We start from the raw sequence: 13021 nt of genomic DNA on the forward strand, positions 1-13021 counted from the left end.
TTCCCCTTTTCCCTTTATAAAAGCCGAAAAAATTTCTATAATCATGACACTAAACCCCTATTCCGCAAATACTGTATTCCCACCAAAATCAAGTGTATCAGTGCCGTGATCATCTGCACTAGCTCCGCCAAATTCAAGCCTCATAAGCAGCCGATCTACACCCGCGGCTCTCCAGGGGACAAAAACATTATTATCGAGTCTGCCGCGCAGTGTTTCCTCGTTTCCTTTGACCCAGCGAAGTTCTGGGGCCGAATGCCTGGTACTAGTATCCAATGAAGTAGCGCCCTTCGTGGTACGATGATCATCTATATCACGTAGCCGAGCAATCAGTTCTGTCATGGAGTTCTCCAGGTCGGTACGTGCAGCGGATACTTCTGCCCATACTCTGACTTCGTCTTGGGCGTAATCTTGCAGCGAGTCAAAGACGCCCTCGTCTGCCTCAAGGTCTAGGTTCTGCTGAATGGTCTGTAGCTGGCCAAGGAGCGAGACGAAGCGGTCGACATGCGAGATAAGAGAGCGTAGAGTGCGAGTAAATGGGACGTCTGTCAGGAAAAGGGATTGAATTAGGTGGGTAAGATATGTGCGGTGGGCAATGTTTATTGTCTCGGGATCATGGGAGTGATAGAAGGTGGTAGATGAAGAGGCGGTCCCTGGTCGAGAGCCTTGTCCGTATGAGCTTTGGGGTCGCCCGCCATTTAACCAGGCATTGAAATGGCGCCAGGAGTTGCCAATTACCTCGCCCTGGAGATAGCTGCCAAGTTCTGAGAATACGAATAAGGCCGCACTTCCAGAGGCCCAGACGCGACGCATCAAAGCTGCTCGTTTCTTTTGTCTTTCTCTGCCGAGTTTGAGGTTTGCCTGACCACCGGGTTTGTTGCTCATCGGCGGGCCCCAGGGGGAAGGATGAACCCTTCTAAGAGAGGTTCGTTTCCACAAGTCACCAAGTCGCATCTGTCCACGGCGAATGCCTAGCAGGTATGAATGGATCTTGGAGTAGATTATCATATCTGATTGAGCAAGAAAGAGGTCAAGGGGTGGGCTGACATGAAGGGATAAAGTTGTTGGAGAACCAAGTAGAATATCAGAAAAATTAATATCGGATATATGTGAGAGCGCCTGGTTCGCAGATTTCATATCTTTGCTTATCGATGTTTCCTTCTCTATTGAAAGCCGTAATAGAGATCGTGCCAAATCCAGCTCGTCATCCACGGGGTCCTCGGCATTAGGGATTGAATATAATTCTGTCCATGTTTGGGTAAGCACCGTAGACACTTCGCTTTCCTTGAGAGTTAGGACGTCCATGGTTTCTTCTATAGAGACAGCCTGGTAAGTTCGTTTGTGTTTGGTTAATATCCTCTCATCTGCATGAGATACTAAAGCCATGGCAAATTCTCCTCTCCCAAGTAACAGGAAATTGTGCAGTAATGATAGAACCTCCATTATTTTATGCAGTGGCAGCAGTTGCGAGAGAACAGTATGAGAAAGAGCAAGTCGTATCTCTGAGATTGCGTTAGTCAGGTTGATCATGGATATGGGAGATGCTAACGAGGAGAGACATCGGATGAATTCCCCATGAAGTGTCATTTGGGACGATGAATGTTTCGCTTCCTCTCCAGCCGGAAACTTTCCTCGAGCGCGTATATGGCTTAGCGATCGTCCAACAAACAGAATAGACGTTGCCGTCGGGCGAGACACAAATTTAGGCACCAGCTCAGGTCGAAGTATAAAGTCTTCTGTATTGTTGCGCCGGTCAGCATTTGAAGGTTTTTCTTGAATGAAGAAGTCCTCCCGCCCTAGAGATGGGAGCTGTCCATATAGTATAAAAACGGAGAGTTGGCGCATCCAGGCCGTTTCAGCAGCTCTAATAAGACCAAGGGATATCTCCTCCACATCAGTATATCCAGTTTGTGATTCTGTTCGGAGATAGTCAAGAAGAGCAGCTCCTGTACATCCTTTTCCGGTAGATGTCTCCTTCGCCTTTGCGTCCTTTGCCACATGCGGTAGCATAAACTGAGATGTCTCCCAAAGCCATTCTAGCTTTCGTACCCACGGAGAAAACTCCCCTACAATCGTGGAGAGCGGTACTATCCCGTAACCACCTACGTAACCCGCATCTCTCCCGAGTATTGACTGTTCCACCTCTAGTATCTTTTCTTGAAAAGAGCCCAGGTAATCGGTAGATATGGTTGTGGAGGCAGCACGGCAGACAGTGGATGGATGAGAGGAAGATATAAGCTCTGAATGGGCTCTCAAAAGGCTATGAAGTCGGCTCAGACGTGCAATTGGTTCGAGCAGTGCCTTTTCTTGGGGCGAGAGGAGTGGGAAACCATCCTGGGGAGCTCCGCAGTCCTCCGTTGACTGCTCGAAGATAGGGGACGGCTGACCGGACAGGGAGAGGAGGATCTCGTGGAGCATCCTGCATCTGGGGAACCTTTGGGCCTGCTGAATTATACGAGTTAGCTGTGAAATATCCTAAGAGTAGAGGGGCGACTGTGGTGGCAGCACCTAAGAGGCACCTCGTCCCTCCAAGCCGACCGCAGACGGTGCCAAAACAAAATACAGCAACTCAGAAGCTCAAAGCGACACATCCAGGATAATTCCGGGGCTTCTAATATTGCATGTCTCGCGGTCTATACGGTAGAATGGTATAGCGGGTGTGTTATTGTTTGTGTCTGGTGGTGTTGTTACTTTTGGAGGTTCCGACATTAAGAATAAAGACGCGTGAAGCTTATATCAGCCGCAAATAACTAGGTAACTATAAATAGCCCATCCACTTTATTATGCCATAGATCGTAAGATAAACCAAGATATTTCGCCCAGCCAGCAAAGATAGCTTGCAAGATCCATCCCCTCATTGATATTTATGCATCCTTAATATATAAACTATGTTTTGAGTCGTTGGCTTGGATATTGATTCCGGGCCTAGGCAGTTGTTAGCTTATGTCCTGCACCACAGAGTGTAGAATCTTGATACCTACGTCCTTGATTTCATATTTTAGGGCCAAGACCCTTTTAGCGCTTTAATCGATGGGAAAATATTTGGTATCACATCACGGTGATTTAAATAATATGTCATATGATTCACCTCGCAAATAGTTTCATTCGAATATTTTGCCCCATGTGTTTTGCAGAAAGATCTGTTGCAGAGTATGCAAGTTTGTGTATCCCGCGCCTCAGGTCGAGAGCTGAGGCCGGCGTGCTTGTTTGGCCGCCTAGTAGTCATTTGTGTACAAATAAAACAAGTAGCCATGGTCATAGAGTGCACGAGAAAGTGTTCTACTCTCTGGTATTTGAAAGCGAATAGAAAGGACTTCATATGTTTTCCAACGGGGCTGTGCTTCAGGCAGCAATACTGCAAAAATTGAGTAAGATGATTGAGATTGGCTAATGCACAGTATACCGTCGTGTCAACTGTAGAGAATAAAGTCTCCTTGAGATGATACTCTCATTGGACTAGCGATACCAACATTCATCCCAGCTCCATTCTGCATCATTGGTATATTGCATGCAGTCAGAGTCGAATACGGGGAGAACACAAAATAGTTTTAAATCCAAAAATCCGGTTCACAGGACTTATTGCCGAACATGTCTCCCCATGGAGTTACTATCCATATAAATATAGCACCGGGATAGAACATTTGAATCAGACAGAGCCCATAACATGGACATATGGGTTAATGTAAAAAAAAAAGACCCGGAGTATAGGGGCCGAAGAGCTCCCCAATTTCACGCTGGGTCCGGCATCCTTATCCTTATCAGTAGTAATCAGTAGTAGGAGGCAGGATTTCATTAGTTACTGTTGGTGATTAGCTATTATTGCTAATTCCTTTTGACTCGGCGCTGGTAACGATATCAGTTGTGAAATTTTGGAAGCCTGGGTCAGCTTTGTGCGGCTGTTGGAGGTATGTATATTTGATGCCAGTGGGATATCCATCAATAATGCGTGGGCTACGCATGTTAGCATCTTTAATAACTTCTCCCATAGAAGCTAAGGGTATCAAGCAGTGGCTGTAATTCAAAGCCATCAAGAGGTCTCGAGGATGTCCTTTGGTTAACCCTCTGCTTCACTCATCTTGACCACTAGATGCGCTATAAAGCAACTTCCAAATTTCCTATAGGCCATAACAATAACCACCGTGAGCCAGCTATCTCATCTTCTTGCCTCCCCGTGTGTCTCTTCAGGTACTCCGTATGGATACGATCTTCGTCTCCTTCAGCTCCAACTTTTGACCAACTTCTGCCTTGCTGACTCAGCAGCATCACCAAAACCGCAGTAGAAAGTCGAAGAAACAGCAGAAAGAAACAACAAACTCGCTGAATATCAAGAGAAGACTGTGAACAAGTACTCGCTCGAAGCTACAGGAGATATTCCAGCTGTGTTTCTCTCCCTTCTCCGCTTCTTCCTATAAAGAGATTTATTCCCGAGCTGGCAGCTTGAGAGTCCGTCTGTTTACCAGCTACATCTACTACTTCCAACCTCCCCGCACCCGGATAGAACGCCGCATAGGGACGCCGTGAACGGCTTCATCTTCCGCCTCTCAAGCTATATCGAAGGCCTTGCTCTCTGGCAAGGCTTTCAACCGCTGCTTTCACAATTTCCTCTCACACCAGTGACTTGGAAATTAGGAAACGCAAGGCTTCTAGCAGTCAAGTAGATCGGAACGACAAGAAAATCATGACCGTGAGTTCTCCCTTCCCCCCCATTTATGCTTATCATTCTCCTACGAGTTGCGTTATCACTGGAGTTCTGGCATATATTATATTACATCTCCTACTGCTTCTGCAGCTTCTACAGCTTCTGTGGTGTATCTCTTCCTTCAACTCTCCAGCTAACACGTTATAATCTATCTACAGGACACCAAGATGCAGGTCGACAGCCCGGAGCTGGTGGAGAAGGTCAAACATGGAGAGATCGATGAATCGCTCTATAGCAGACAGCTGTAGGTGCTTATTCCGCTGGTTTATAAACGGGCTAGACTGATGGTACTGGTAGATATGTCCTTGGACACGAAGCCATGAAGCGGATGGGTTCATCAAATGTGCTCATCGTCGGTCTCAGAGGTCTCGGTGTTGAAATAGGTGTGTATTTACAGCACTCGAAGCTCTAGGTGCATACGGCTAACTTGGAAATCAACTTGATAGCTAAGAACATTGCCCTGGCTGGCGTTAAATCCCTGACTTTATTCGACCCCGCACCTGCAGCCATCTCCGACCTCTCTTCACAATTCTTCCTTAAGCCAGAGGATGTTGGCAAACCTCGAGCTGAAGTGACGGCTCCGCGTGTTGCAGAACTCAACGCTTATACTCCGGTTTCTGTTCTCCCCGGACAGAGCCTTACAGATGACCTTTCCAGGCTAAAGGGGTTCCAGATAGTCGTTCTCACCAGCACAACTCTCAAAGATCAGCAGCTAATTGCCGAGTTCTGCCATGAGAATGGGATATATGTTATTATTGCGGATACGTTTGGTCTCTTTGGTTATATCTTCACCGACTTTGGCAAGAACTTTACAGTCGGGGATACTACAGGCGAGAATCCATTGAGTGGTATTGTCGCCGGAATCAACGAGGAAGGGCTGGTCTCTGCTCTTGATGATACCAGACATGGATTCGAAGATGGCGATTTTGTCACTTTCACCGAAGTGCGTGGAATGGAAGCGCTCAATAACTCGGAGCCTAGGAAGGTTACAGTCAAGGGACCATTTACATTCTCCATCGGAGACGTGAGCGGACTGGGGACCTACAAAAGTGGGGGGCGTTATACCCAGGTCAAGATGCCCAAGTTCATCGACTTCCACCCATTTAGTGAACAGCTTAAGAAGCCGGAGCTCGTCATCTCGGATTTTGCCAAATTCGATCGACCGGCACAGGTCCATCTCGGTGTCCAAGCCCTGCATATGTTTGCCGAAACTCACAATAACCAGCTTCCTCGACCTCACCATGAAGAAGATGCAAAGGAAGTCATTGCCCTCGTTCAGAAGCTTGCTGATGAAGGCGAGGATAAGGTTGAGATTGACGAGAAGCTTATTCGTGAACTGAGTTACCAGGCTAGAGGAGACTTGTCCCCTATGGCCGCTTTCTTCGGTGGACTGGCTGCACAGGAGGTCCTGAAGGCTGTCTCCGGCAAGTTCAACCCAATTGTCCAGTGGATGTACTTTGACTCTCTAGAGTCCCTTCCAACCACTATCAAAAGATCTGAAGAGCTTTGTGCTCCAAAGAACTCGAGATACGACGGTCAAATCGCTGTTTTCGGGCAAGAATTCCAAGATAAGCTGTCAAACATCAACGAGTTCCTTGTTGGAGCCGGTGCTATCGGTTGTGAGATGCTCAAGAACTGGGCCATGATCGGTCTTAGCACAGGCCCCAAGGGCCAAATTACCGTCACTGATATGGACCAGATCGAGAAGAGTAACCTTAACCGACAATTTCTGTTCCGTTCTACTGATGTCGGAAAACTGAAGAGTGACTGTGCTGCCACGGCTGTTCAGGCGATGAACCCCGATCTCAATGGAAAGATTACCGCCCTGAGGGAACGAGTTGGCGCAGACTCAGAACATATTTTCAACGAAGACTTCTGGGGCACGCTTGACGGAGTTACTAATGCTCTTGACAATGTTGATGCCCGTACATATGTTGACAGACGTTGTGTGTTCTTCCGAAAGCCTCTCCTTGAGAGCGGTACCCTAGGTACCAAGGGCAACACCCAAGTTATCATTCCGAGACTCACCGAGTCTTATTCCAGCTCCCACGACCCACCAGAGAAATCATTCCCCATGTGCACTCTGAGAAGTTTCCCCAACCAGATTCAGCACACCATCGCTTGGGCGAGAGACATCTTCGAGTCCCTGTTTGCCGGACCTCCTGAGGTTGTAAACCAATATCTTACTCAGCCAGGCTATATTGAGCGTACCTTGAAACAGGGTGGGTCTGAGAAACAGACCTTGGAGAACCTCCGCGATTTCCTAGTGACCGAGAAGCCTCTCAGCTTCGATGACTGTATTGTCTGGGCTAGACACCAGTTCGAGAAGTATTACAACAACGCTATCCAGCAGCTCCTATTTAACTTTCCTAGGGACTCAGTCACTTCTAGCGGTGCTCTCTTCTGGTCTGGACCAAAGCGTGCACCAACCCCGTTGAAGTTTGACTCCAAAAATGATACCCACCTTGCGTACATCATTGCCGCCGCCAACCTTCATGCATTCAACTACAACATCAAGAACCCTGGCGCCGATAAGGACCATTACCGCAAAGTGACCGATGACATGATCATCCCGGAGTTCACTCCATCATCCGGTGTGAAGATCCAGGCTGATGATAACGAGGAGCCTGAGGCACAGCCGACATCATTCGACGATAATGAAGAAATCAATAAGCTTGTCAGCTCACTCCCAGACCCCAAGTCTCTTGCCGGGTTCAAACTCCAGCCTGTTGAGTTTGAGAAGGACGATGACACAAACCATCACATTGATTTCATCACTGCTGCCAGCAACTTGCGTGCGGAGAACTATGAGATTGAGCCTGCTGACCGACACAACACCAAGTTCATCGCTGGAAAGATTATCCCAGCCATTGCTACCACCACTGCCTTGGTGACTGGATTGGTGATCCTAGAGCTGTATAAGGTCATTGACAATAACCAGGATATTGAGAGATACAAGAACGGTTTCATCAACCTTGCCCTTCCGTTCTTCGGTTTCAGTGAGCCAATTGCTAGCCCGAAGACCAAGTACAACGGTCCAAACGGTGAGGTGGTCTTGGATAAGCTGTGGGACCGTTTCGAGGTGGATGATATCACCCTGCAAGAGTTCCTGGACCACTTTAAGAAGCAAGGTCTAGAGATTGTCATGGTTAGCTCTGGCGTCAGCCTGCTCTATGCCAGTTTCTACCCACCTGCGAAGGTCAAGGATCGTCTGCCCATGAAGTAAGTTCACCGTTCTATCATCTAATAAAGCAGCCAAGTTACGATATACTAACGTCTCCTTCAATAGGATGAGCAAGTTGATCGCAGAGATCAGCCGCAAGCCGATCCCTGAACACCAGAAGAGTGTGATTATTGAAATACACCCTGAGACTCCTGATGGCGAGGAAGTCGAAGCTCCCTACGTCATGCTCAAGCTTGACAAGTAGTTATCTTACTGAAACGGCCAAAAAAAACGAATAAATGGGGAAAACCAGATAAAAAGGAGTTGTTTGTACATTGCTTTAATGCTTCATGTACCTCAGAATGAACAGTAGATAGGTCGCTCCTGGCTTAATGATAGCTAGAGTAATAGAATTTACCTTACCCATATCGAGGTAGCAAAAATATTGCATAATTCGACGTGTACACAGTTACTTAGATCTATAGTGCTTCCGTCATGCTCGGTCATGAAGCTGTAATCATCAAGTTGAATATCCGTGTAACTAAGCATTAGTTGAGCATTTGTCATCGGTCTGGACTCTCGGCCTTACGCGGGGAGTTTGGCAACAATAACCAACTGGTTAGGTATATAAAAGATATCAAGTTTCCTCCTGTTGATATCTTCAAACTCATCCCTTTCTTCTTCTCTTCTTCATGCTATGATCTCTGTTCTTCGTCCCGTCAACTACAACTTCAACTTCTTCAACACACTCAAGGCCACTTCTACCCCGCTGACGTCAGCCAAGACTCCCTTATCGATATCAATCCGCAGCATGGCGGTTCGTAAAGCCAATGCATAATTAACACTGGTGTATCGAACATACTGACGTTGTGATAGACCGGAAACGACGTGAAGATCACTTCCTGGGTCAATCCAGATGATAAGTCGGGAGAATTCAAGCGCGGGCAGTCGGCGTTTAGGAATTGGATCTCCCGCAAGCCCGGAGCTCAGTTCCCGCCGGAGAAGGACAGATATCACCTCTACGTCTCTTACGCTTGTCCATGGGGTGAGTAGCTGTTTCAATTCTATGTATGTTGACTTATACTGACTGTTAGTAGCTCATAGAACACTTATTACCCGGAAACTGAAGGGCCTAGAAGATATCATTCCTTACACAGCTGTGCATTGGCATATGGGAGAGTTAGGATGGCGCTTCGTTACCCCCGACGAGAATGTTCCTGGAGAGAATGTGACGGCGGATCCACTGAATAATTACTCTCATCTACGTGAGATTTACTTCTCCGTTGATCCAGAGTACAAGGGTCGATTCACTGTGCCGACGTTATACGACAAGAAGACGAAACAGATCGTCAGCAACGAGGTGAGGCAGTCCCATTACCACTGAACCGTATGGTGCCCGTATTGATTTGTGTATAGAGCTCGGAGATAATTCGCATGTTCTATCATGAGTTCGACGACCTGTTGGATGAGAAGTACAAGTCTGTTGACCCGCTACCCGCAGCGTTTGAGAAGGACATCGATGCCGCAAACGAATGGATCTATGACACCGTCAACAACGGCGTGTATAAGTGTGGTTTCGCAACGTACGTATTTAAACTCGCAGGCTTAATCAAACATACTAACAGGATACAAATGTAGTACACAAGAGGCGTATGAAAAATCAATCCCGCCGCTCTTCTCCTCTCTAGATAGGATCGAAGAACACCTGACCAAGACATACTCTCCTTCTACACCTTATTACTTCGGTAAGGATCTCACGGAAGTAGACATCAGGTTGTTCACGACAATCGTGCGCTTCGACCCGGTGTACGTGCAGCACTTCAAGACGAACCTTCGAGATATCAGGTCCGGATACCCGGCTATTCATCGCTGGCTGAGACATTTGTACTGGGACATCCCCGCGTTTGGAGAGACGACGCAGTTTGAACATATCAAGAAACATTATACCAAGAGTCACGGACAGATTAATCCGCCCGGCATCACGCCTGTTGGGCCGGTGCCGGATATCATGGGTAAGGAAGAGGAGGTTAATGCGGCCAAGAAGTGAGGTGAAGAGGCTGTTGCTCTCTTGTAAGTTGAAAAAAGTGTATATCGTATCATATTATCAAATTGGCACGGCTGAGTGCCCCTTTATATCTTTATGTCTTTATCTTTTTTTAATCAACAAGATGTCATGATACAATATGGAAAGAAGGCACAAATGAAAAGGCTCGGCTAAGGAGCCAGTCGCACAGCTCGCAAAAGATATCCAAGTCAAATGGAGCATGTACCCAAGGACGCAAAGGAAAAAAGGAACCAAATAACGTATGTAGCCCTTGAAAAGCGCGCCGGATATATGCGAATGGGAATGAAGTCAAGAAGTGAACTTACAAACGGGATCGAGATGATGAGATTGGGTATAGTAGGTAGATGGATTGTAAATCGTGAGTTTGTGGTGTTGAGATTCTTTAAGATAGGCCGAATAACCGTTTTGAATTTTCGTAGACGATATAACTGATCGATACGGAGGGAACGACCTTTAGCAAGTTTGGCGTCAAGCCTCTGAAGAGGCCATAGACACCTTCGCTCCGCACCGTTCGTACTGTCACATCCACAATTCCGGTATAGGTGGGTTTGTGCAGCACCGTGCCCTGTGCCTGAAGCCGAGTACGCAGCACATTAAGTGGATATACAATGGATGCGCTTAATGCACCGCTGAAGGCACCGATAGCTCCTGTCGAGAAGTTGCTCAGCTGGACATCTGATTCGTGACGGTGAGCTAGTCGAGCACTGCGAGCTACTAAGGTTGATTTTAGGTATTCGAAAGTCATAAGGTCGATCGCGGCGAATGGGAACATCCCCAGTAAGCCGAGGGGAAGACCACGGAAGTAGCCTGCTATGCCGTTTGTTTGCCACATTTTAGATGCGGTGGAGTATATAAGTTGGTTGCCATGGAGGCCACCCTGGACGATCTCGCACTGCATGCGACTATGGAGATGTTAGGAACAAGGGGGTGAAAAGAGAGCAATGATGATATTGGCAGCCTTACAATTTTAGGGTATCAAGGGGATAGACGCAGCATCTAGGATTTAGTTAACTTATGGTTAGTCCTTGCAGGGATCAGACGATAAGAATAGTAGTGGCACAGGGATCCATACTGGGAAATCATGCCACCAATGCCACCAGATAGGAATTGTGAGATGGGGAGCAGATTCTTGGTGTCACCATGACCTTCGAGACTGGCGAAAAAGCGTTTTGAAGCCTGTGAAGAGATCAGCTAACTTGTGCATGCATGCATGCAAGGTAGTGCAGAAAAGCTCACTTCGTATGCACCGAACTTGATGGCAGACTCAGGCATGACCTTGACCACATTCAGGCCATTTCCTATGCATGATCGTCAGCCATGACAAGAGAGAAGTACAGAGAGAGAAAGAAGATCGGTAAGCAACGTACCTGCGAATAAACTCCTGATGCCTCCTGCACGCCATAGCTCCTTTGTGGCCTCGACGATAGGCCAAGACATCCACCCCACGGCCTTAACCGGCGCACCGGCCTTGACTGCGTTGATGGCTGCACTCTTCGCGCTGTTCGTATGCGTCTGAGCGATGAGGTAGACCTTCAACCGATCAAAAGGCGCGGTAGCGGTTCGGGAGACAACACCGGCCATCCCGCCGGCAAGGAAGTAGCCTACATGGGGGGTGGTTTCGGTCAATACTTCTTCTAGGTAGCGGTATGACAGCCATAATCTGACGAGAGAAGGGACGGTGATGAACTCTAGTTCCACTTCTGATCCCTGATCTATTTTATGGTGGTCGTTATAAGGAGGAGCAAAACAAAAATCTTGGTGTGTTGGTCTGGATCAGGTGGGAGTGTAGGAGAGATATCTCGAGTTGAGAGGGAGAGGGAGGGAGGACTGGTGCTGGAGGCTGAACCTGCTGCGGTGAAATGGATAGAAGGAAGGAAACTGGGGGATGAGGAGCTGTACCTGATCCTTGCAGCGTCTTGTTAATGTGCACATCTCCTTCGGGGTTGAGTGTGCCGGTTGCGGAGTAGTATGATATGACGGAACGGAGGTTATGGGTGTCGGGCAGAAAGAGCAGAAAGTCTCTGCATTGGGATGTTAGCAGATTGATCGATAGCAGATAGTGAAGTTGTGTGTGTGTCAGACATACCTCCACTCGTCGAAGGTGATGACTCCATCTCTGTTTGTATCTACATCGGCAAAGAACTGGTCTAGTTTGGAATTCGGTACGGTCAAGCCAGCGTTGGTAAAGGCATCTTTGAGCTCCTGCTTGTCGAGATGGCCGTTTTTATCGTGGTCGATAGCTTGGAAGAGCTGCCAGAGCTGTTTCTCTGCCTGTTGTACGAAGAAGCGGAACTCTAACCCCCACGCCGTCATCATCAGCATTACTTCTATAAGTGTGTGTATTTTATACGATGGGGCCATCAACGCACCAGTATACTGTATTCGGCCATCCTGGCTTGTATCTATCGCCTTGAGAATGTCATGTAGCAGGTCGTCGGCGTTTTTCAATGCTATATACCATGGATATCAATATATGATGTAACCATAAAATGATGATATACTTGCGAAGACAGTAGTAGGAACATACGGTGATCAATCTTCCTCAGCCCCTTTTTGAACCCCTTGAAATCGATCTGCCCTTCTCCCCGCGTATCAAGCGAGCTCCAGAGACGCTCTATCCGGTCGTCTCGCCCTCGCGTACCCTCGTCATCGTTCTGGGGCATTGTTGATAGCCGGAGGGTGGAGTAACTAGCTTTGGAGAGGTTTAGCTACCGGTCAAGCTTGCGCTGCCAGCCAAACAACCGACCAACGCGGGACTCTGGGTTGTGCTGCACCAATGGCAAGGGTGAGAGCGGCAGCGGCAGCGGCAGACAGCAAACAAGGAGACGAGCGGCTGGCCTCTGTCTGCTACGAAGAAGAGCGAGCTCGCAGGTCGACGCATCCAGGCTCTTGCCGGCGGTCGGGCCGCAGTTGTATGTCGCTTCGAGTGGGCTGCACATCAGAACCCACGGCGAGACGGTGGGAGAGCAGTGGCGGCGGTGCTTCTTCTACCCTAGCAGACGGTGTCCGGCAGTCGACTCTCGCAGTATCATCAGCTCTTCAGCTCTTCTGCCCTTCTCGATGAAGTTGACGTTGGTGAATTTCGAGTTCGACTTCG

The 13021-nt window shown here is 48.0% G+C and overlaps 4 protein-coding genes across 4 annotated transcripts; 2 read left to right on the top strand and 2 right to left on the bottom strand.

Annotated features, from left to right (window-relative positions):
- Positions 1 to 57: 57 nt before the first annotated feature.
- On the bottom strand, positions 58 to 2415 carry MGYG_05400 (Spc97/Spc98 family protein; the record flags this gene model as incomplete). The annotated part of the gene is made up of 1 exon (XM_003172767.1): positions 58 to 2415. One exon carries the CDS (start codon positions 2413 to 2415, stop codon positions 58 to 60), a length of 2358 nt encoding a protein of 785 aa, XP_003172815.1.
- A 2448-nt stretch (positions 2416 to 4863) lies between these two features.
- Positions 4864 to 8124, top strand: MGYG_05401 (ubiquitin-activating enzyme E1; the record flags this gene model as incomplete). Its single annotated transcript, XM_003172768.1, has 4 exons — positions 4864 to 4940; positions 4994 to 5079; positions 5143 to 7918; positions 7986 to 8124. The coding sequence occupies 4 exons, from the start codon at positions 4864 to 4866 to the stop codon at positions 8122 to 8124; spliced, it is 3078 nt and encodes a 1025-aa protein (XP_003172816.1).
- A 432-nt stretch (positions 8125 to 8556) lies between these two features.
- Positions 8557 to 9906, top strand: MGYG_05402 (hypothetical protein; the record flags this gene model as incomplete). The annotated part of the gene is made up of 5 exons (XM_003172769.1): positions 8557 to 8676; positions 8736 to 8904; positions 8957 to 9219; positions 9276 to 9442; positions 9498 to 9906. The coding sequence occupies 5 exons, from the start codon at positions 8557 to 8559 to the stop codon at positions 9904 to 9906; spliced, it is 1128 nt and encodes a 375-aa protein (XP_003172817.1).
- Positions 9907 to 10306: 400 nt separating this feature from the next.
- On the bottom strand, positions 10307 to 12587 carry MGYG_05403 (calcium-binding mitochondrial carrier; the record flags this gene model as incomplete). Its single annotated transcript, XM_003172770.1, has 9 exons — positions 10307 to 10826; positions 10888 to 10920; positions 10997 to 11100; positions 11161 to 11222; positions 11292 to 11636; positions 11824 to 11945; positions 12011 to 12218; positions 12294 to 12374; positions 12452 to 12587. The coding sequence occupies 9 exons, from the start codon at positions 12585 to 12587 to the stop codon at positions 10307 to 10309; spliced, it is 1611 nt and encodes a 536-aa protein (XP_003172818.1).
- Positions 12588 to 13021: the final 434 nt, after the last annotated feature.

The sequence above is a fragment of the Nannizzia gypsea genome, genomic scaffold (assembly GCF_000150975.2).
Source record: "Nannizzia gypsea CBS 118893 supercont1.4 genomic scaffold, whole genome shotgun sequence".
Classification (NCBI taxonomy): Eukaryota; Fungi; Ascomycota; class Eurotiomycetes; order Onygenales; family Arthrodermataceae; genus Nannizzia; species Nannizzia gypsea.